This window comes from Nomascus leucogenys, chromosome 9 (genome assembly GCF_006542625.1).
Source record: "Nomascus leucogenys isolate Asia chromosome 9, Asia_NLE_v1, whole genome shotgun sequence".
NCBI lineage: Eukaryota > Metazoa > Chordata > Mammalia > Primates > Hylobatidae > Nomascus > Nomascus leucogenys.
Window position 1 is genome coordinate 114,934,697 of NC_044389.1, and position 24,630 is coordinate 114,959,326.

At 35.6% G+C, this 24,630-nt stretch overlaps 1 protein-coding gene across 14 annotated transcripts in view; it reads right to left on the reverse strand.

The window, feature by feature from the left end:
• The window catches only part of ZMYND11 (zinc finger MYND-type containing 11), a 119,216-nt gene that overhangs the window by 30,392 nt on the left and 64,194 nt on the right, over positions 1 to 24,630 (reverse strand). For 8 of the 14 annotated variants that reach the window (XM_003280230.4, XM_012499556.2, XM_030819388.1 and 5 more), the window contains 2 exons: positions 15,274 to 15,433; positions 4,168 to 4,329 (listed from right to left, as the gene is read on the reverse strand). In XM_003280230.4, the coding sequence (XP_003280278.1) occupies positions 4,168 to 4,329; positions 15,274 to 15,433 (322 nt within the window). Of the gene's footprint in view, positions 1 to 4,167; positions 4,330 to 15,273; positions 15,434 to 22,095; positions 22,384 to 24,630 lie in introns of those variants that run through there. The other 6 variants (XM_030819392.1, XM_030819391.1, XM_030819394.1 and 3 more) reach the window with 2 other exon arrangements.

The following is a 24,630-nucleotide window of genomic DNA, read 5'->3' on the forward strand; positions in this document are numbered from 1 at the left end:
CTTTAAATGTGTACACTATCCTTTAAACCTAAAAATCCCACGTTAATAAACTTATCCTACCAAAGGTGTTCAGACAGAATTACATAAATGTATATAATTTTCTATCTTAAAAAAATGCAATGGACTATATTGTGTTTTAAAGGTATTTCTTTTTTTGTAAACAAAATCTTAAAAGCAATTTTCACAAGAGTATGATTTTCTCATTTTCTTTTCCTGGAAAATTCATGGCTATTTCAGGAAAATAAAATTCAAATAAAACAAAATATAAACTTCAGTTTCATGCAGAAATAAATAATAATGAGAAGACTCCTCCTCAGAAGTTGGAAATGGGGCATGATTTCCAGGATAGCATTTGCATGTCACCTTTGACAGGTGTTTCCATACCGAACAGTGGAAATGATGAACACCTGCTGCATGGGGAACTGGTCACATAAGTTACAACATGCCCTCTCAAATCATAACAGGTGCCAAAAAAAGGTCATTCTGGGATACTGTCGAGTACATACACACTAGCCACATCCAGTAATTAATGTAAAGTCATGTGGATACAGATATAAACAAAATGACACACACACCAACACAGGAAGAAGTCTGTGAGAATATTACCTACTATGGAATACAGTTTCTGGGAATTTTGTTTTTCTTATCCTATTCTAAATTATTTGAATTTTTTGTAGCAAATTTTAAAATCTCTTTTCTAAAACAATGAGAGAGATCTCAGTAAAAGTGTGAAACTGGACAGTATTAAAATCTTTCTCAAAGTAAAATCTAATCTGATATTAATAAGCTACTTTTCAATAATAATCTACTGTGTCCATAAAGCAAAAGTTTATTTTTTAGAAAGGCAGACATTCCGAAGAACTACTCTCAGGGTTAAACGATTCTAGAGATTTATTATGAAAAGTCACAAAATTATTTTCAAGAAAAATGCCTATTACTGTCCTGTTAAAATATTTCAGAAATAGATACATAAGATAAAGCTGCTTGAGCTGAATTAAATCTGGTAACACAGGTGACAGCTAGGAGACAGAACACCTGTTCTCAGTGACTTTTTCAACATTGTAAGGGAGAGAAAGGAATGTAAGAGTGAATAGTATTCCAATCACTGCAAACTCTTAGAAAAAGGCTTATTTTCTTTTTTTTTTTTTTTTTTTTTTTTTTTGAGACGGAGTCTCGCTCTGTCACCCAGGCTGGAGTGCAGTGGCGCGATCTCGGCTCACTGCAAGCTCCGCCTCCCGGGTTCACGCCATTCTCCTGCCTCAGCCTCTCCGAGTAGCTGGGACTACAGGCGCCTGCCACCACGCCCGGCTAACTTTTTTGTATTTTTAGTGGAGACGGGGTTTCACCGTGGTCTCGATCTCCTGACCTCGTGATCCGCCCACCTCAGCCTCCCAAAGTGCTGGGATTACAAGCGTGAGCCACCGCGCCCGGCCAAAAGGGCTTCTTTTCATTGTCAGTTTTAGGTAGTAATGGTTAGCTTCCATTTATTATTTTTACCGTATGGAAATTTGGCTATGGCACCTTATCTTCAACATTCTTTATCAACATATCTAATTAATCCATATTTTTCCAAACATTAAAAAAAACAGAGTAGAAAGTTATTCTGATTCAGAACCACAGTTCCTGAGTTTCTGTCTATAGACTCTAGGTTCTCTTAGTCCATGATTACTTAAATCTGGTCACTCTCCTAAAAGACTGCTTTACTCAAAGTTTTGACACTATATTTAAAATTTAAAACAAATCAACCAATAACTTCACCTTAAAGATATGAAAAATTCCATTACAATTTCAAGATTATTATTACCCCTTCTCAAAGGAAAGGAATTGTTAGCACTTATCTTTTTCTTGAATACCATAAAACAACAGAATGGATCTAAAAGGAATAACTATTTCTTTGGAAAATTTAAAGCTCAAGATAAAACTCTCCATCCTCACCCTAGAAAACAGGCTTTTTGAGCCTTAGCAGGGAGTAGCTCACATACCATAAAATGAATGAAAAATTCAAGATTTTCTATTGACAGCGTCATTTCAGCAGCACAATTATATAGTATAAAAATATCTAGATTGACAAAGGCAAAAAGAAAGGAAAAGAGAAGAAAAGAACAGAATAGGGTAACCATGTTTCTGTGTGAGCCAATAACAGTGTAAAAATTTTTTAAATTTCATCTAATCAGTAAAGAGTAGAGGAAACACAGGTCGGGCACGATGGCTCACAACAGTAATCTCAGCACTTTGGGAGGCCCAGGTGGGCAGATCACTTGAGGTCAGGAGTTCAAGACCAACCAGCCTGGCCAAACCAACATGGCAAAACCCCGTCTCTACTAAAAATACAAAAATTAGCCAGGTGTGGTGGCGCACACCTGTAATCCCAGCTACTCAGGAGGCTGAGGCAGAAGAATCACTTGAACTCAGGAGGTGGAGGTTGCAGTGAGCCGAGATCACGCCACTGCACTCCAGCCTGGATGACAGAGACAGACTCCGTCTCAAAAAAAAAAAAAAAAAAAAAAGAGTAAAGGAAACACAAAATGGAATCAGACAACTTGATAGTGAATTCTGATGGAAGAAGTATTAAACATTTTCTTCAAGGGTGTAATAATTGTTCAATTCCCATTCTTACCATAAGAAATATAAAATATCTACAAAGAAGCTTAACCTGTCCTCAGAAGTCCCAGTATTTTCGTTTAAGTTATTTACTATGAAAATAAGAATATTAAATACAAAACAGCAATGGCTGTAGAGATACAGACATACCCAGAGCTGTATTTCCTAATTCCTGCATCCATATTAGGATCCCCATTTGACCAGTAACATTGCCTCTTTTTTTTTTATCTCATTAATTTTTTACTTCCCCTAGGGTAAACTTTTACCAGAAAACGGAAGATGTATATTTGTTTTTAAAATGTACAATCGAAATCCACAAGAGAATAAAATATGAATATTAATACAGCTCCTTTGCTCAAAATTGTGAAACTTGGAGCACCACTTACACTAATTTCTTACAGACATTCTTGTGGACCTCAAAGAGGAGGTCTACATGTTGAAAATTGATACTGATTTACTCAGACTTAGGGAACTGACATGACTTACTTGGCACCTAGGCATTTGAGTGGCAGGTCATCATTAAACATTTTTTAAAATGCTATCCCAACTGCCTGTTGTTTGCCTAATGAATACGCATAACGTATATGGCAAGGTTAAGTACACTTAGGCAATACAAAGCCAGTTAGAAGACTAGAACTTTGCTTATGATGCTAACAGGAAATTTTTGACTGATGCCAGAGAGGGAAAAAACTATGAAAAAATGTTTTTTGAAAAAGCAAAGAAACAAATTACGCAAGTTATTATAAAGCATATTAACAAACTGGAAATCACGAGTTATCTCAACAATGTGCATAGTTCCAAATAAGTATTTTAATAGTTAAGTATAAAATAATAGAGGTTGCAATCAAGTAATTCCTTATTACCATCAATGCCATATGTAATAAGTCACCACATATCACTTGTATACACACACACCACATTCTGCAACTAACAATCATAGTATGTATGTTCCTCAGTGGGATCAATGAATAAAAGTAATTGTGGAAAGTACCTATTTTACCTATGGGGCAATTTCATTTCACTTTAAAAAAATAATTAGAATTCTTTATACACAATGTCTCATCCCTCCACCCTCCAAATAAAATATAAGCAAAAAAAAAACCAAAAAAAACCTCATGATATGACAAAAATAAAGGCAACATTACATGGATATAAAATGGGAAATAGATACAGAATGCCCCCAACAACATGCCTTTTGCTAACTGTTTCCTGAATACCATAAATTGTACAGTTTACTACAAAGTAGTTATTGAACAGATGTTAGTAGGTTTCGTATTTCTGATGTCCAAAGGCCATCCATTAAAGTAGTCACATAAGCCAGAGGCAGGTAAGGGAAGGGAAGAGGATATATTTTTACATGATTAAAACTTTCTAAAATCCACACCCTGAAATACGGTATATGTGTTCTGTGATGTCCATTTATGAGTATCATCATTTCATTAAATAACCCCCACCCTCCAGTCCTTTATCCATTCACCTGGCAAGACCACCTGGGGTATCTTTTTGAAGCTATTATGAATTAATTCCAACCCTCTAACCAGCACAGGAAAGCTCATAGGTACTCACCCTGCAAACTGGGCACTGCCAGGGACTACTGCTGTCTCTAAGCCTGAACTCATCAGACAAACACTTGGAATGATACACACGAAAACACAGGTCACATATCAACACCTCTCCAGGCAAATGGCATTCAAAACAATACCAGTCATGATTTTCTGTTTCCCAGTCCTACAAAAAATACAAAATAGTTTTGTATGACATTTTGTCAATATCTGCAATGACTAAGAACAAAATTGAAACTAATGTCCATCAGAAGTTAGGCATCATAAACAATTTAAAGACATTTACTGTGTTAAAACAAGAGGGAAAATACCTAGAAAGTTGCTGCTTTAAATTTTAAAATCTTTCCTAAACAGTGGTAATATTCAGAAATATCTTCAGATAATCTGATAGCAAAACCAGTCCAAAATGAAGTACGTCCAAAGCCAACTCCAGTTCTAATGTTATCTTTCATTTTGAAATATAATCTAAGGAATAATTTCTTTAGTAAACTGAGAACCCCAAACCAACCTATAGCTTCATATTTCAAATAAACAAACCTTTGTTTTGTTCTGCTTTAAATATATGTATATAACAGTCCTTGACACACTGTGGGAACAGAGAGAATAGTAATAAGTGGTGATGCTCACTATTCTTATCTTCTCATCTGTGGCACTGGATGTTTTATTGAAAATAACCATTAATCAGAATGTCCATGTTCTGATAGGATGTCAGATTTTCAGAGCTGTTGAATTTGGAAAAATAAATTGAAACTGTGAAACTAAAGGTTTAATCACATTATCCAAAGGAGATTACCACAGAAAACAAAAAAGCAAGTAGGCTTATTTCCTGACTGGGGCTATTACCAGAAATAAAAGAACACAACTGCAGGTACACAGGCATTCTTCAACATGTTCTTATTTTTGACACCTTTTTTTTTTGTACAGCTAATACCCTTTAAATATACAAAACAAGAGTGTTAGAAGTTCTCTTAATTTAGAATTCATTATTTATAAATATTACTCTTAGCTTTTCTTAAAATATATTTATGCTAAGAGTGATGGGTTAATTCTCAACTTTATTTGTAGACGTAGTAACCAAATGAACAAGGGTAAAGTCCACAGTTAGTATAAATAGGGCCACTTCCAGTAGGGACCCTGACATTCCAAATTTGGGTTCCACCATCAATTTTATTACAATAAATTGTTATCTATACAGCTTCCAAGATGGAACACCTTTACTGTTTTCTCTGATGTCAATACTCCCCCAATAAATGGGCTTCCATGTAGCACTCACTCCATAAGCAGCAACTTCTTTGGAAACTAGGTTCAAACGTGTTACTGCCTGACCATATCTGAGTGCCAGATATGAAGGACTACCCAGTCCTTTAAAAGAGAAGAGGTACATGAATGTTCAAAAATTCATGTCTTCCAACCCACATCCAGAGTCATGGCTAGAGTGCGGCAGTAAATCCTGCAAAAATGTAAACTTTCTGGTTTGCTTTTTATTAAGAAATTGGCAGTCTGTGTTGACCAAAGTAATAAAGAAAAAGACAATGACCCTTTTTAGTTATTTGCTACAGATGCATACACTCTGCAAACTTCCTTTGGTGGGGTAATTTCAGTTGGGCTGGAATCTCAAAATACTGATTTTTACATAAAACCCTGATTGCACATGGCACAAAATAATGTACTCCACAAAGTTGGGCACCCTGGCATCACACAGACAACAATATTTGTGTGTGGTGCTTGGCTGTATTAAAACAGTCATCCTTGGTGTATCCACTTGAGATAGGCTCATATGTAAGCTGCATTTTAGCTATTTCAATTTATCAATTATTATATTAAAAATCATTGACAAATTAGGTTTTGGTGGAAATAAGATATCTTATTCTACTTTTAATTAACAGTACTCCTTCCAAATTTAAGACAAAATATTTCAGGATATTTTCTTCATACTCATAGCTGTTTTAAAAACATCTTAAGGGATTTTGGTGGCTTATATTTGACTCAATATTAAAAAGAGAAATTGCCATCATTCATCACTTGAATTTTTTACGTTAATTCATCTTCATGTGCTGGGCAAAATATTATAGTAGTTACTAGGTTAATTAACAAAAGGAAGCAAGAGTATAATTCCTGTGCATACCTCTGGCCTCTCCAGATTACCTTTACCTCTTTGCATCCCTACCCTTTCCCCATCCACCCATGAAATGAAGATAAAAATGGATCTTTCTTTGATCGGGTGTTTAATTCTTGACCTAGTTTTTCATAACCAATTATAGAAATGAAAGTATAACTCAAATGAAGTAAAAGAGAAACATCTGGACACGTTTATACGATGGCATATAACCAACTCTATTCTCAGACAGAAAGTCTGGGCTGGGGAAGCAGTGCTGTCGATTGTTTTAATCATGGCAACAGCTGTTCAGAATATGCAAAACACGCAAAAGTCAAGTTCAAAAGTTACTAGAGTCTGAATCCAGGAAACATTTTCCTGAGGGATGAATCATACAGGCATGTTTATTATAGGACAGGTTGCCTAGAATTTGTCTTTTGGTAAATAGAAATCCTTTAGATAATGCTTTTGACTAGCACTCAAACATATGTCAAAGAACCTAAGTTTGCATTTTCACTGGATTCCCCCAGATGTCATCAGCTACTCTAGAGATAGCCTGAGTAACAGCATATGTGAAATGCCAATTCAAAACATGAAAGCTTTTAAATAGCAAACCTACTAGCACGAAATTCAAAACTAGAAGCCATGTAAAGATAGTATGGCTTTAACAAACAAATCTACCAAGAGTTAACTAAGCTAGCCTAAGGTAAAAGAGAAATATAATACAAAAAATAAAGCAGAGTTATAGTAAAATAACATAGTGCAAAATTAGTTCACCTTGTTTGGGGCTGCTGTCCTGGAGAAAGGCTGCATACTGTAGGCCTTTCAAAATAAAAACAAAATAATCTTGGTCTTGCTACTTAACTTTGCTAAATGTCAGGCAATACACAGGGTTAAAGGGATTTCACACAGGGCCAAACTGTTATTTCCTATATGACTTATACTATTTTACAGATGATATTAATTGATAATCTATCAATGTGCTAATCAATAACGAAGACAGAAGCATGCAAACATAAGAGTCATTACTAGTTGTAGAGGAAACTTTTCAACTAACAAACACAAAAGCTACAAATGGACATAGAGAAAATCTCACCCCAATGTACCATGAAAACGATAATGATATTAGAAAAATATTTTGCTAATAAATAAATTAAGTGCCATTATAAACTTGCACAAGACATGAATGTATGTCTTATTGATTTAAAACTGGATCACACTGGATTCTCTAAAAATCGGAAATGATGAATGTGAGTGTGGTCAACTCAATACCACACCATAACATGAAATTTATACAGGCTGTCCTCAGAATCTAGTAGAAAAATCCACCTCTAGCAGCAGCCTATTGATCTAAGTCTCTGTCATTCATACAGCATTTGGTTAAGACTCTAGAGCTAGACTGGTTCAAATCCTGGCCCTGGCATTCGCAGCTGTATAATCTCGGGCAGAATGCTTAGCTTCTCTATGCGTCATTTTCTACCTATATAATGAACAAAATGATAGTCCCCAGTCTACACGGTTTTTCTATGAATCAAATGAGTTAATACGCAGACAGTCCTTACAGGAGTGCCTGGCACAATGTGAGTACCCAGGAAGTGTTGTTGTTATTATTATTATTATCTACTCAGTGCACAGAACAGGAACTGACCAAGTCACAAAATGATATAACATGCTTATAATGATATATGTGTGCACATTTCTTTGCTAGGCATTTTAAAATTCATTATCACATCTGTATTTCACTACAATTTATTTATTTATTTATTTATTTTGAGACAGAATCTCGCCAAGCTGGAGCGCAATGGCGAAATCTTGGCTCACTGCAACCTCCACCTCCCGGGTTCCAGCAATTCTTGCGCCTCAGCTTTCCGAGTAGCTGGAATTACAGGCGTGCGCCACCATACCCAGCTAATTTTTTGTGTTTTTAGTAGAGACAGGATTTCGCCATGTTACCCAGGTTGATCTCAAACTCCTGAGCTTGGGCAATCTGCCCAAAGTGCTAGGATTACAGGTGTGAGCTACTGCACCCAGCCCACAATGCTTCTATATGTTAGTTAGAGCAAGAAATACTAACTCTGATTTAGAGACCAAACCGAAGCACAGAAAGAGAGTTGCTCAGTCAAGTCAGAAGGGAGATATGTGGAAGAACTGTTCGAATAAAGTGTTCAAAAGTATAATCCACCCTCATCAATAATCCAAAAGCAATTTTTAAAGTAATTTACTCTTTCTACTTAATGAGTAGATAAATATTACACAACCAAGTATGTGTGTTTGAGATGGCATTTTAATGTAGATGCAATGTAAAAATAATTCTCTACAATTCTAGGTTTAGCTTAATTAACAACTTCTGTTAATCATTAGGAGATAATAATCTGATGGTTACATATTTCCAGTAATTTTAAATATTACTTATATTTAAAATAAAAATATTACAACATTGCTCAGTGCAACAGAATTCAGACAGAAGGAAAAAGAAAAAAAAAGAAATATATACACACACAATCATAATAAACTTAAAAGAGTATATAACAAGACAGCATGACCCAAAAATCCTATTGAATAAGAAGGAAATTCTTTTACCAAAGCAAGAATAATTTCTAAGTATATTATAGTTTAAATGCACACAGAACCACAGTATAAATGATTTCTAATAATCACCAATACTTTACTTGGCAAATGATTATATTTTTGTAACTAAGACAGGGCATGGACATTTGGAAGAAATATGTGGTTCTGCGTGTAAGTAACAAAGTTATATTTCACACCCCATAAACATATACACCTATCCATAAAAATTAAAAATTAACAAAAGGTGTATTTCATATTAAATAAATCAACAGTATCCAAGGGGCATCAAATTTTGCACTAAGGGCACTTAAAACATGATTGATTAATTTATGACAACTATTATAACTATAATTTTATCAAGAAAAAGACAAAGACCTAAAACTTTAAAAAGAAATTCTTACTGTAATATGCCATATATATATAAAAAGGTTGTGGGGGTTGGGGGAGTCAGGCTCAGTTTGAATTTAGCCTCACTTAATATTCTTCTCAAGAACAATGCAAGGGAGCCCCTGCTTGCCATGGCTGCTTATGGTGGTAGTTCTGAAGAATAAAGCCATAAATTCCAATCCTATCTCTTATCTAAAAGATGTGAGCTAAGCTAAATATCAAGAGAAATATAACCCAAAACTTTTTTTAGACTGGGCATTTTGAGGTGGGAGGAACAGATGATGACAGAAAAGAAGTGTCTATCTTGCCCCTCTGTAAATTAAGATTTAAGTTTGTTTATCCCCAATAGGTTAATCTCTTTAAGAAGCCAGAAAATATATATTTTCATTAATTATGCTTTTTTAATATGTGTCAAAAGCCTTAAATGAGAAAAAGCAAAAGATACAGAATTCTACCTTTTCATTTAAAAAGATACAGGCATGGTGGCTCATGCCTGCAATTCCAGCACTTTGGGTCACTGAGGCAGGAGGATCACTCGAAGCCAGGAGTTCAAGACCATCCTAGGCAACATAGCAAGACCCTGTCTCTACAAAAAATGAAAAAATTAGCTGGGTGTGGTAGGGCAGGCCTGTAGTCCCAGCTACTTCGGAGGCTGACGCAGGAGAATTGCTTGAGGCCAGGAGGTCAAGGCTGTAGTGAACCATGATTGTGCCACTGCACTCCAGCCTGGGTGACAAAGGGAGACCCTGTCTCAAAAAAAAAAAAAAAAAGAAAAAAGATACCCCCCTAGGCCTATTTAAAAGTAGTATAAGATCATGTGTGCAGTTGCTCTTGAGTCACAAGCAGCAAAACATACTGGTAGAAGGACTTTAACCAAAAGTATTAACTGTGGTTCCTAAACTCATACATTATTTTTGTCCTGGCATGAACTATGACAAGGAAATGAGGCTGTGAGACCAAATCTGGTAGGTAAGTAAAGGGAGAAGTAGTTTTACAGCAAACATCGCTTTTTAATATTTTAAGTCATCCTCAACACTCTTGACTAAATTATTAAATGTGAGATCAAAAGTATCTGTCAAACAATATTCTAGCTTTGTGCCGAGGGCTGTAAATAAAGTTGGATATCACCAAATTAACACTAACCGCCTCAATTGCAAATGACGTATTTGATATGCTTTATCTGCAAATGATCCATAATTTAAGGTGACCTGCCTTACTGTATTACATTAAAGACTTTGGTAAGACCTTCTCATCTTTAGTGAGTATCTTATTGCTTAAGAGTATAACTCGTAAGATATTAACTTATATTTATCACAGAAAGCTACTAAATACCAAATGTAACTTAGCCCAGCAAATGGTAAAATTCTGTCCAAGAAATACACTTCTCACATTTTAAGAATAAAGGTGGTGAAATACTGTGAAGAAATAAGGATTTAGTGCAGCCATCCACGTGTCTTTCTCTAGAGCAAGCAGATGAAGAAACCTATGAGCCTACAAGGACATAGAGCACTTCTTTTAAAAAATCAAAAGAAAAAAGTCTTGAAATAACAAAACATTGAATGAACAGATATCACAAAATTTCACTCGGTGGCCTGGTCTTGCGGTCTTTTTCCAATATAATTTTAAAAGCTTATGAAAATACCTTTAAATGAATTATGTGGACCCTATGAGTAAATGGTAATGACAGACCAATCTGGAAGTGTGAGATGACCATAGAAAATTTACAAGAGTGTAGAAACTAGTTGGCACACACACTTTTTTATGCATTTATTTTCTTAAGAGACAAGTCTTGCTATGCTGCCCAGGCTAGACTCAAACTCCTGGCCTCAAGCAATCCTCCTGCCACAGCCTCCCAAGTAGCTGGGACTACGGGTGTGTGCCATCACACCTGGCTCCTCCGTACGTATACTTCTGTTTGCTTGACTAATATTTGAGCAAACCATTTAAAATTGGGAGTGGCCTTATTTTAAAGAATTACTTTTTCATTCTACCATTTCATATGGTCATATTTAAAACATTACCACAAAGATGCTTACCTATTACCTAATTTTACTACAGTTTCTCCAAACGAATGATCACTTATGTGGAGGACTGCAAACGGTGGCTGAGATCAGCATCCCAAAATGCCTAAAATAACTGCAGTCTAGAAGAAGGAATCTCAGCACCATGAGCTCACTATCTCGGCCTTAAAATACATAGGCTTCCACTTGGATTATTTACAACTATATCCTGACATATTATAGTTAGGCTTTTGTTACATGATTGCTAGATTTAATAAAAGTAATCTTGTTCAATATATGCATATTTCTCAATTGCTTCAAATTTTTAAAAATAAGCATTGAAAAAAGTAGCAGAGGTGAAATAAAAATGTAACACCAACAAACTCTGACTTTTAAATTCCATCAGTAATAGGCAGCACAGAGAAAACTACACTTTTGTCTATTTTCTCTTTATCAACAGAATTGCGGAATTGAAGACAAGAGTCCAGACTCTTTGCTGATACAAAGTATCTCAGGAGATATAACTTGTGGGACTTATCAAGATAAATACACCTTTTCCCCACCTGAGTTTACAGCAATTTTTAGAGATAACAGAAAGAAAAAAAAAGAGCTTTACCACCCATTTAAAAAATAACAGAACTGCCTAAGTAAAGAATATTTGTAACTTTGACTTAAACGTTTAAAAATAGATAACCAAAAACATCCTATGCCTTCCCTTCCTAAGGCCATATACATCTACTTGTCATGTTCCTTTCTTGATGGATAAATTACAACATACATCTTTCAGTTTAAAAAGTCAAGTTTTTAGAGACATCAAAGTGATTCATCCTATATACAAGGTGGTAAAACTATAAAGCATGGGCCCCAGACTCAAATGCTGGCATGCAGGACAATCTTAGCCCACAGAACACCATGTGCAAACTAGAAAAGATGGCCCTTCCATAAGACACTCTTGTTGTCGTATGTTCATTTATTAGAATAAATGCACTGGTGACTGTTGAATAAATAGGCAAATATACAATGTCTGTGATGCGGATGGGGCTTCCTAAATTGTACAGTTCACATCTGGTACCCCCATATGCAATGGCCTCCACGCACTGGCCATACATTAAAAAAGGTACACAAAGCTGGTCAGTACGAGATGCATGTGCTGTGCCTAGTGGGAAATAATTATATGTCCTCCTCCTAGAGTGTTATCAGGGCATGAAAATTGTGGCACATGGACAGCCGCTGAGTAGCCAGGTGGGACCCCAGCCAAGGTAACAAAATACACATATAATTTGTCTCATTATTTTAGATTTACACTTTAAATAAAGATCCAGTGTTCTAATGGAAAACCTCTTTACAAGTCTTGTGTTTGAGAATACAGGTTGAAAAGTAAAAAGACCCTGATTAGAATTTTTGCTTGTATAATTAGTAAGAAACTAATGTGCTTTTACTATATTATACACAGGCATTTTTTGTTGTAAGCATATTTATTCATTGGTCAAAAACTTGCTTTGAGTACCTGGTTATATACTTTATGTAGATAATCTCATTTAATCTTTCAAACAATCAAATGAAATAGATATTAATATGCCCATATGACAGCTGAAGGCTGAGGATCAGAGGCTAAGAAATTTCCTCAAGGTTGCATAACTAAATAAAGGCTTGAATTGGATCTGAAATCCCTGTTTATTTGTGACATATGAGATCTTACCTCTTTCTAATAAACTACATTACCTCTGAATTTTAAATATTTACATATTTTATAAACCAGGCACAATTTTGATATATTCAGTTGTGCTTATATTATACAGCCATATTTAGAATAAAAATGTTTGCGAGAAAGAACCAATCAGAATTAAACCTGTATACTATATGTTTGGTTTACATATAATATTTCATCTAGACAGAAGAAAAAAGGATGATTATATAAATATATGCAAGAACAACATATAAAAATAAAAATTAGAACATAAGACCTAATATAGTGGTAAAAATATAATGTGCTCATTAACGACTTATTGAATTAAACTAAACAAAAAACCTTCAATTTGAGGAGGAAGAAAGCATATGGAAACGTACCAATCTAAACAGTAAAGAGAAATAAAATCGCTTTTATGAAAAAATGTACACATGATCCACAAACCAAAATCCTATAGATTAAGTTGCACTTACTGTTAATTACCATACAAATCTTGGATGTTATCAGTAGAGTCTTCTATACTATCTATAAATTCCTAAGTGTTTTAAGATTAGAAATTTTACATTATCTGGATTATTCTGAGTGTATAATAAGGTATCAACAATTAATGGCCCTCCTTTAAATACCTGAGGCAATAGATTGATACCACTTGACATTATTTTTGTCTTGGCACCCTAAGTTTCTTCACTGGCAGCAAAGCTTTACTTTTCTGTAAGGCAACTCAATAGAAAAATTCTTCTTATATAAAGATTTCCACTTAACTTTTCAAGAATACTTCCAGTGCACAAATGAAATTACACCAGTGAAAGTAAAGATTTTTTCTTCCATGTTTTCTGTTGCTGGAAAATGTGAATTTTCTTTCCTGAAGCTTTGAAGGTGCAGATTAAATTGACAAAAACAAAGTTAAAAAAGTGAACAGCTTTTCTAAGTTTATACCTTATCACAGCTGTTGCTGTAAACCACCTTCCCATAGGCACTTGCTAGTTAGTTTACTGCTCTTCAGAAAAGAAAATAAACTCAAACTTTTTGGAAAATTTTTCCACAAAGAACCAATTATAAGATTCTATGTCATTTTTATAACTTTAGATTTTAGAAAATTTATGATAAAACACTCTCAAAGCATTCAATTACTAAATATATCCCTTTCACAAATTAAATCTATAGAAAGAGATTTTTGAAAGGGATATGTCTGTCTATATCTATAGATAGATTTTTTTTTTTCTTTTTAAGAGACAGGATCTTGCTCTGTCGCCCAGGCTACAGTACAGTAGTGGCATGACCATAGCTCATTGCAGCCCTAAACTCCCGGGCTCAAGTGATCCTCCTACCTCAGCCTCCTGGGTATCTGGTACTACAGGCATGTGCCACCACACCCAGCTAATTTTTTATTTTTTTGTAGAGATAGGGTTGTGTATTTTATTTTTTTTGTAGAGATGGGCGCTATGTTGCCCAGGCTAGTGTTGAACTCCTAGGCTCAAATGATCCTCTTGCTTTAGCCTTCCAAAGTGCTAGCACTACAGGCATGAGCCACCACACCTGGCCACATCTGTTACATTTGAAACCTATCATCTTAAATGATGTTCCCTTGTAAAAATTAAGACATTTTTTATCAAGGTATTAGAAATAGCAAAATAAAATAAGGTAGGAAGATAGAAATATTACACATGAAATCAATCTTTACGTAAGAAAAAAATGTACTTCGATATGTGCCTCTGAGTTTAAAGGTACATAATGAAAGGAAATAGAAGAAGATTAAAGTATCAACATTTAAAAGAGGAGTCAAAGTGAGAACTAGGTAAAAATGTAAAGAGAATTAATGTTCTGTCTTTCCTATTTGATTTCTGTTCCAGTATACAAAACCCACAATTGTCATTAGTCAACGTAGGCACTGGCCAGGGGAACGTAACGTTTGGAACCTCTGTACTTTGCCACAAAATTCCTACTAAAGCCTGCCTTTGGGCTGTGGTACCATCCTACCTGAACTGAGACTGTTTCCCTAGGAAGACAGTTCATCCCCTTCTATCTGTCTAGATGGCATCAACATTATCTGGCATGGATACATTTTTTGCTAATATTTATCAAAGAAAACACTTAGGAATGCCATGAAGTGTGGGTACATCAAAAGAGCTTTGGTTTGCTTTCTTTTTTAGATTCAAGGTAATATATAGAGAAGCAGGATCTTTGTAAAAGTGAGTCATCTCTAAATAATTAGTAAGGAAAGTATCCATACTACCAATGTAGAGCCTTAATGTTGATAAAAATGTTAAAATGAAACATTACACTTCTGAAAATGATTTTCTATAGGTTGTATCTAAATAATGTTTAAAAGCTAAAAGTTCACATCTCTATGTTTATCAAATAAAATGTACTTACAATCTCATCTCCTGGCAACCAATATCCTTCTTGTTCAATACCAGCTTTTGAACCTTTGCAGCCCACTGTTAGAGTTTCGACAATAAGACCATCTTTCACAGCTAAGCTCAGCTGACGGGTGGTCTCTTTAGGATGCATACCGTGGACTCGAGACATATACCTGAACACAGAGGAAAAACAAATTTAAAAATCTTTCAGTACTGAAAACTAAAAATGAATGAAAATAAGAAAATGGAGGTAATTTCTTTCATTATGACTTGTATTTATGAGATTCCTGTTAAGATAAAGAACAAGATCAAGAACGAACATGATAAACAGAAAAGAAAGGAAAAGTCTTCAATACGCAACTCTTCCAATTATCATGCTATTTTAAACTCAAATTCTCTTCTGTAATGATTAGACCAAGATATGTTCAAAATAGTCCCAAATCAGCAAATATAAATCACTTAAGAGGTTGTAGTCAAACATCCCATTTAGTTTTAGCCTCTGGAGCAATTACCACTAACTTCTACTCTACAGATTCTACATTTAGAATTTTATAATCCCCAACCATAGGACTTTAGAATTACAAACATATTTTGTAATACTTTTACCCAAAACTTCGGAAATGACACCAGAGAACATTTAGAAATTACATGAGTGCTTGTCAACATATAAGGAAAGCATGGACGCATGTTGTGATCAGTCAGGCAAAAATGGGATTTTCAGTGAAATATACTTTGAGTCACTGAAGCACGCAAACATTCCCTGATTTACAGTTACAAGGTATTTTTTTAAAACAAAAAAGTGAAATATATCCAACACACCCTGGATCACTGAGAATAATATTGCAGATTCCCTTGTATTCACCAACTACATTCAACTCATGTTAATATTTGGCATATTTGCTTTGTATCTTTTTTGTTTAATAAGGGTTATAAAGTTGGATTTGTGCCATTTTCCACTCTCCTCCAAACAAACCTCAGCACTGATCTCTCTCTCTCTCTCTATATATATATGTATACACACACACACACACACACACACACACACACACACACACACACATCAATGTCAATGTATCTACCTGTATCTCCAGTTAACCACTAAACTTCAAAGAGATCTTTGGATATCCAGATAAAAAACAGTGTGAGCTAAATCAGACTGGCCTCAGACTTCTCCAGAGAAACATTCCATGCTAGAAGTCAGGGGGGTAATGCCTTATAAGTCCTCAAGGAAATAAAGGTGACAAAACTAGCGTGTTTGGACTAGCTCCCACCTTCTTCCTTCTCCGCCTCATTGTTACAGACGTTGCCGCTGTCAGGGCTAACGTTCTGTTCTCTGATCATAATTCCCACCTCTCTTTCTGTCTTAGTCCTTCTATTAACTGCATTGACAGAACGAGCAATGTTGAAGGGGAAAATGTGCTAATGTCCTCGACGCCCACAGTGCAGAGTCATGAACAACTATCTCAGGGACTGAGTGCACTATCCAAATATATAAACATCACCTTTAAAACAAAAAACATTTCTAAGCTATCTGAAGAAACTCAAAGAAAATGTATTACGTAGTGATAAAACAAAATGATAAAAACAGAAGGCATAGTACGTATGAGAAGACCAAAACCAGACATGTTGGTCTTTTTAGTAAATACAAATGGGCTAAACTCAACAATTTAAAAACAGTGACTCAGAAAGACTGAAAACAAATAGGAAAAGGCATATCATAAAAATGCTATCTAAATGAAGCAGGGGTCAAGATGGAAATGTATAGGATTTGGAAAACAAGGCAAAAATCATTCTTAAAAAAGACAGAGCATAGTTATAATGCAAACAACTATAGGAAATAAATATTGACAGAAATATAAAATTGAGATTTTAATTCAATTCTCTCAGTTCACAAAAAAGTCAACTGGACAAAAAACTAAGTATGGCTATAGAAGACCTAACTAATAAGACAGAGCTATTGATTTATTATTATTTTTGAGATGGAGTCTCACTCTGTTGCCCAGGCTGGAGCGCAGTGGCATGATCTCGGCTCACTGCAACCTCTGCCTCCTGGGTTCAAGTGATTCTCCTGCGTCAGCCTCCCAAGTAGCTGGGACTACAGGTGCTGGCCACCACGCCCGGCTGATTTTTGTATTTTTAGTAGAGATGGGGTTTCACCATGTTGGTCAGGCTAGTCTTGAAGTTCTGACCTCAGGTGATCCTCTCGCCTCGGCCTCCCAAAGTGCTGGGATTACAGGCATGAGCCACCGCGCCCGGCCTGATTTTTTATTTGTTGATTATTTATCTAGTTGATTTATTCTGAAACCAAAACACAAAACAAAACAAAAAAACCTTAGGACAGGTCTACTGATTTATCCTGACACCAAAAAAACACCTTTAATAGGTCCAGAAGACATACATAACAACTGACCACAAAATCACCACAAAGATGACTTGAAGAGATTCCAAAAGTGATACATGCCATTGTTAATCATGATGAAATTAAACCAGATATTAATAACAAAACCAGAAAACCCTCATAAACAACACTGAGTCAAAAAAAGTTACTTAAAAATTACAAAAGATCTAAATGAAAAGCTGAGACAATGTTGTTAAAAAGAAAATTTGTAGAATCCAGGAACTCCTTTTTTATTTTATTTTTTTTGTACAGGGTCTCACTCTGCCACCCAGGCTGGAGTACAGTAGCACAATCATGGCTCACTGCAGCCTTGACCTCCCATCCTCAAGTGCTCCTCCCACCTCAGCCTGCTGAGAAGCTGGGACTACAGCCACACACAACCACACCTGACTAACTTTAATTTTTTGTAGAAACAGGGTCTCACTATGTTGCCCAGGCTGGTCTCAAACTCTCAGCCTCAAGTGATCCTCCCACCTCAGCCTCTCAAAGTGCTAGGATTACAGGCATGAGCTACCATGCCTGGCCCAAGAACTCCTTCTTAGGGAAAAATAAAAGAGGTATCATTACCTAATCTAATCAACAGTGAAGACACAAAGCACAAACATACAAAAAAACGCTACAGGGAGACAGCTATATATAAAAAGGAAATTAAAATAGAAGCAACTACTTTGTGCAGTTCTGTGCAAAAATATAAACACTATGATTTTATAAGAAAATATAAATAACCAAAACCTGAACACAGAATAAAACCAAACCTTTAAAAGGCCAATTTCCAAAGAAATAAATAGAGGAAGTTTGCAAAGAGCTTCCCCAGAAAAACATCAGCTACGGACATATTCGTAAGTTACTTCTGTCAAACTTATAATGACCAGGTAACTCCAATGAGACTCGAACTCTTCCAGTGCACAATCATAGGAAAGCAACGAATCTAGCATATGTAATGATAAGAAAACCCCACAAAATAGCATAGACAAAGAAAATCAGTGACCTGTAGAAATATTGATATAAAAATCCTACATAAAATATCTGAATATAATCTAATATTAAATATAAATATATAAATATGAATATATTCAAATGTAAAAATAATATATTAATTCTAGGAATTGAAGGAAGAATACGAAGACATTAAAAAATATAATTTACTCCATTAACAGGTCAAAAATAAATTATCATGAAGATTTTGATACATGTTGAAAGGCATTTAGTAAAATTCATATACCTAGCCCCTAACAAAACAAGAATGAGTAAATACTTCTGTCACCTAATCAAGAATATTCAAAGATGTCTGTGGTTGTCACTTTTCCTTAACACTCTGCAAAGGTAATAACCAACATAACTGAACTAGTTATAAAAGTTGATAAGGAATTTGCAAATCATGTATCTAGAAAACCCAAGAAAATCAGCTCATATGCTTTTTTAAGTAATTTAAATTAAGTATATAGTTCAATAAATTCTTTGGGTACAAACTAATTTACTAAGATTAACAGCATTCATATACAGAAACCAAAAAGACAGGTGATTGAAAAGAAGACCAAAACTCAATTATTTACAACAGTAAGAAAAATAAAATTTCCAGGAAGAAATAGAATGACAAAATTTGTCTAAAGAAAATTCTGAGGCCAGGCGCGGTGGCTCACGCTTGTAATCCCAGCACTCTGGGAGGCCGAGGCGGGCGGATCACGAGGTCAGGAGATCGAGACCACGGTGAAACCCCGTCTCTACTAAACATACAAAAAAAATTTAGCCGGGCGTGTTGGCGGGCGCCTGTAGTCCCAGCTACTCGGAGAGGCTGAGGCAGGAATGGCGTGAACCCGGGAGGCGGAGCTTGCTGTAAGCCGAGGTTGCGCCACTGCACTCCAGCCTGGGCGACAGAGCGAGACTCTGTCTCAAAAAAAAAAAAAAAGAAAAAGAAAATTCTGAAATGCTACTGATGCAAAGAAAAAAGATGAACAAATAGGAATTTTCATTACAATAAAAGTGGCATTTCTTTTTTTTTTTTTTTTTTTTTTTTGAGACGGAGTCTCACTGTGTCCCCCAGGTGGGAGTGCAGTGGCGCGGTATCAGCTCACTGCAAGCTCCGCCTCCCGGGTTCACGCCATTCTCCTGCCTCAGCCTCTCCGAGTAGCTGGGACTACAGGCGCCCGCCAACACGCCCGGCTAAGTTTTTGTATTTTTAGTAGAAACGGGGTTTCACCGTGTTAGCCAGGATGGTCTCGATCTCCTGACCTCGTGATCCGCCCGTCTCGGCCTCCCAAAGTGCTGGGATTACAGGCGTGAGCCACTGCACCCGGCCAAAAGTGGCATTTCACATTATTGGTACAAAGACTGATTAATCAATGCAGGACATTGGGACAACTGGTTATCTAACCCGGCAAAGGAGAGGGAGCTCTACCTTAGATTGTATCTATAAATTATAGATAGATCAGATTTAAATATTGACAACAAAACCACACAATTGTTCAGCATGTGTGAAATAACACACACACAAGGAAGGAAATTCATTTTAGTATTGCTGGCAGCAAGAAACAATTAGAAATAATATAAATATATATCTTAGGGGACTGGTTAAATAACTGATAACTGTACCAAGGATTATTATACAGTTTTCACAAGAAATGAAGCAATGTTATAGGTGTTAAGATGACATACCCTCTATATTACATTTTTTTAAAAAAAAATCGTGGTATAAGACACTACTATTTCTCAAAATACTGTATAACTGATATGCACAAAAGAGTTCTAGAGCTTGATTCCTTCCAGAAACTGCTGAGAGGGGCTCAGGGAACAAGGGAGGGGAGAAGACTGTTTCCACGGTATGCCCCTTGGAATTTCATTTGCATCTATTAGCTAGACGATTTTAACTTTTAAAAAAGTAGCTACCATTTACCATTCCTCCAGAACATACAAGTTTCCTGCTCCCATGTAAGCTTGCCAGCCTTACGGAGCTCCTCTCCTTCTTTTTCAGACTCATTGTGGCTCTCCTTGGTCCCATATTCACCCACAGTAATTTTAAAGTCAGTTTGCCAAAATCCACAAAAATAGTTAAATTTCCATAACCAATTTAAGGATATCCACTGATGAAATTGGTACATATGCTCATTTATTTATATATTTTTCTATGTCTTTAATATGGTTTTATAATTTGTATCCATAAGATTCTCACATATCTTTTGGGTTTTTCCTAGATATTTTACATTTACTGTTTTTTTTTTTAAATGGGATTTTATTTTATATAGTATTTCCTGGTTGGTGGTTGCTGGTATTTATTGGGCAATCTGCTTACCTCTCTTATTAGTTTCAGGTTTGTCTGTAAATTCTATTGGACTTGTTTCTTATCAAGCTGATTAGGACTTCTAGTAAAGTGCACACCGTAGGTAGTAACGGTGGGTATCCTTATCTTGTTTTAGATCTTGTAGGGGATTCTTTTAACAGTTCACCGTTAAACATGACTCTTGAGGATGCTTATTGGTAGACATATCTTATAAATATAAAATGATAAATATAAATGCAAATATGATGCTTGCTATAGGATTTTGGTGCATAACTTTTACTGAGGACATTTCTTTCCAGTTTGCTAAGTGTGTTTTTTTAACGGCACTGCATTTTATTATTCCCTGATATATTTTTATCCACAGACTTTCACACACAATGGGTTTTCTTAACCAATAAGAAACAACCATAGAGCATGGATTAACACACAACACAGGAAGAGGTCTGCTTTGTTGTTAGTCCTATCATGTTGGGCTCGACTTTCTTATTTTAAGGTGAAATGAAGTTAGTTAAAACAATACATTCTGGTCATTTTGTTCTCTATCTTTGGTCTTTGAGGGACTAAAAAAGATGTATGCCATGAAGAGCAGGCTGGAATCAGGGAGCCCTTTCATAGAGACAAAGGTCGGGAGAGGGTATGGCTGAAGGATTAATCGCAACTAGGACACACAAATGACAACAACACAAAACTAAGTGCTTCCTCCCATACTGATGCACCTTGAGAATATAAGAAAGGAGTTAATAACTTTGTTTTCTGGATGGAAAGTTTTGAGTTTAGGCAAATTAGAATAAAGAATAACTGATCTAGTACATATTAAAAGTATCATCTAAGGGCTAAGAACATGTGTTCATTATAACGGTTGTGTCAAGAAATACAAGCTCATAAAGTAATGTCTAAATTTGATGAGTTTATGTTTTCCTGCTCACTCTTCTATTCTCTAAAAATATATATTGTTATGTTCTTAAGAAATAAGTTCAAAGAGATTCACACCTATTTTTCTTCAAAAGTAAAGCAAAAGGTTAGAACTGAGCCAGAACACTGTAAATATTAAGTAACTAGAGGAGTACTGTGATCCTACTGCACATTACAGGCCAAATATATTTGATAAGGCTTAAGATTTTCTGGAATTAATAATAAACTCTGAAGGTTGATTTATACAATACCTCAAATATAACAATGGGTCCCAATTCATTATTCATTTTCTTAGATCATCAAGTACTCAGGCAGGTTTGCATCATGTGAAAACATATTTGCTAGTATTCAGATAAAGGACACTCCAGGTCTCTCGTTTTCTTATAAACTGCTTCATCTATAACAAGAACTTTTCTTCTTCCAATAAAGAGAAAACATAGCAATTTGGGTTTGAGATACACTGATAAGTGGCCTTCTAGTCTGCTATTTTAATTTCACTTAATACCGTAAGTCACGTCTAATATTAAAGTATACATTCAATTTCTCTGAACTTTTTCCAATAACTTCCTCCTCCTCTTCTCCCACCCCACTCCATTCCCACAGCTTCCCACCGTCTGGCGCCCAGAGAGGGTGCGAGCTTCCATGGGATGCTGAGCACTCAAGTGCCTCCAAGCCACAGGCCATAGAAGCCTACACTGTCTCCCCTCCCTGAGATCATTCTGAAAATTCCAAGACAAATACATATATATATATATATAAAATGTGTGTGTGTGTGTATTTCACGGTAACAGCCACTGATTATTTAACATTTTCACGAAAGTAAGAAATCTCATGACTCGTAATTTCCTGAAAGTAATTACCTACTTTTAAGCCTTCTAACAATGATTCAATCTCAGAAACTTCTGCCATCCATTTGAAATGAATATATTGGAAAATGAGCACATTAATAAAAACAGTCACAACCAGTGGAAGAACGAATCATCACAGAATGCAGCGATGTGTTTTCTGTCAACGAGAAACATAACAAATGCCTGTGATGTCTTCTCATCCCTCATAAATAGTTCACACCACTGTGGAGTCTAGAGGCCTTTTACAATGTTGATGGTAACATAAATTTATTTTAAGTGTATTCTAGGTAATCTGGATAAACACCTTAAGACTTAGGACTGCCCCCCAATTTCAGTACCTTATGGCCCCCTACTGGCTCAGTGTACTGGCTCAGAGGACCGAAAACATCAGAATCACAAAATTTGAGATAGAAATTTAAATGAATATTGATCTAGTATCTCGTCAAAAGATTTTATGAGTATAAAAGCTATGGAAGTGTAACAGGAGGAGATCCAAAATACCTGACTAGATTAGAAATGTTGAATTTCTTTATGACACAAACATCTGAAACTCATTTTTTCTTGCCTCGGAAGCAATTATCACTAATTTCCATTTTGTAAATTAAAAGAAAACAATAAAATGGAAAAACATTTATGACAAATATGACAAAAAGTTTATATTCTAAAAATGCAAACTAAAACAGGAAAACAATTTTTCTTTCTTAAATCAGCAAGATATTTAAAATAATTATTCTCAATGTAGTAAAGAGGCATCAAGACAGCCACCCTCAACACACCGCTATTGAAAGCACTTTCTAGAAAGCAGTCCAGCATTACACATCAACAGCCATTCTATTTCTAAGTAAATAACTTGAGATGGGGCAAGACTTATGTATTAACAGAAAAATGTTTCCAGCCGGAAGTGGTGGCTCATGCCTGTAATCCAGCACTTTGGGAGGCCAAGGTGAGGAGATCACTTGAGCTCAGCAGTTCAAGATCAGCCTGGACAATAGCCTGGGCAATATAGCAAGACCCTGTCTCTAAAAAAATATATATATACACATATTTATTATAACATATATTATATATATGTGTGTATATGTAATATATAGTATATATTTTATATATATTATATATATATTTTATATATTTTTATATATTATATATCATATACATTTTATACATAGTATGTATTATATATTAATTACCTATATTATATATTTTATACATTATATGTTATATATATACACACACACACAGATACACTAGCCAGGCATGGCAGCACATGTCTGTAGTCTCAGCTAACCCTAACTCAAACCCTTCCCTCCCTGCCAAAACCTCTGTTAGAGTGTTTTAGAAATGTTGTGTATTCATCATTCCTATGTGCCAGGGAAGTGGTGACCCTTTTAGAAAATCTGAGGTATTTTCTTATTTAGCCAGGCATGGTAGTGCACACCTGTAGTCCCAACTACTCAGAAGGCTGAGGTGGGAGGATTGCTTGAGCCCAGGAAGTGGAGGCTGCAGTGAGTTGTGATGACACCACTGCACTCCAGCCTGGATGACAGAACAAGACCCTGTCTCAAAAAAAAAAAAAAAGAAAAAATGTTCCCCACATCATAAAATTTTACAGTTAAAAAAAGGAACTAAATGTTAATACTAGTAAAATAAGTTGAAGTATATCCACTTGATAGAATACTATGCAGTTAATAAAATTAATGTTTCAAAAAACAGTGCTGTTGCAGGCCACAGTGGCTCAGACCTATAATCCCAGCACTTTAGGAGGCTGAGACAGGAAGGTCACTTTAGCCCAGGATTTTGATACCAGCTGGGCAGCATAGCAAGACCCCGTCTCTACAAAAAAACTTTTAAAAAATGAGCCAAGCATGGTGGCATGCACCTGTAGTCCCAGGTAAGAAGGAGGCTGACACGGGAGGACCACTTAAGCCCAGAAAGTCAAGG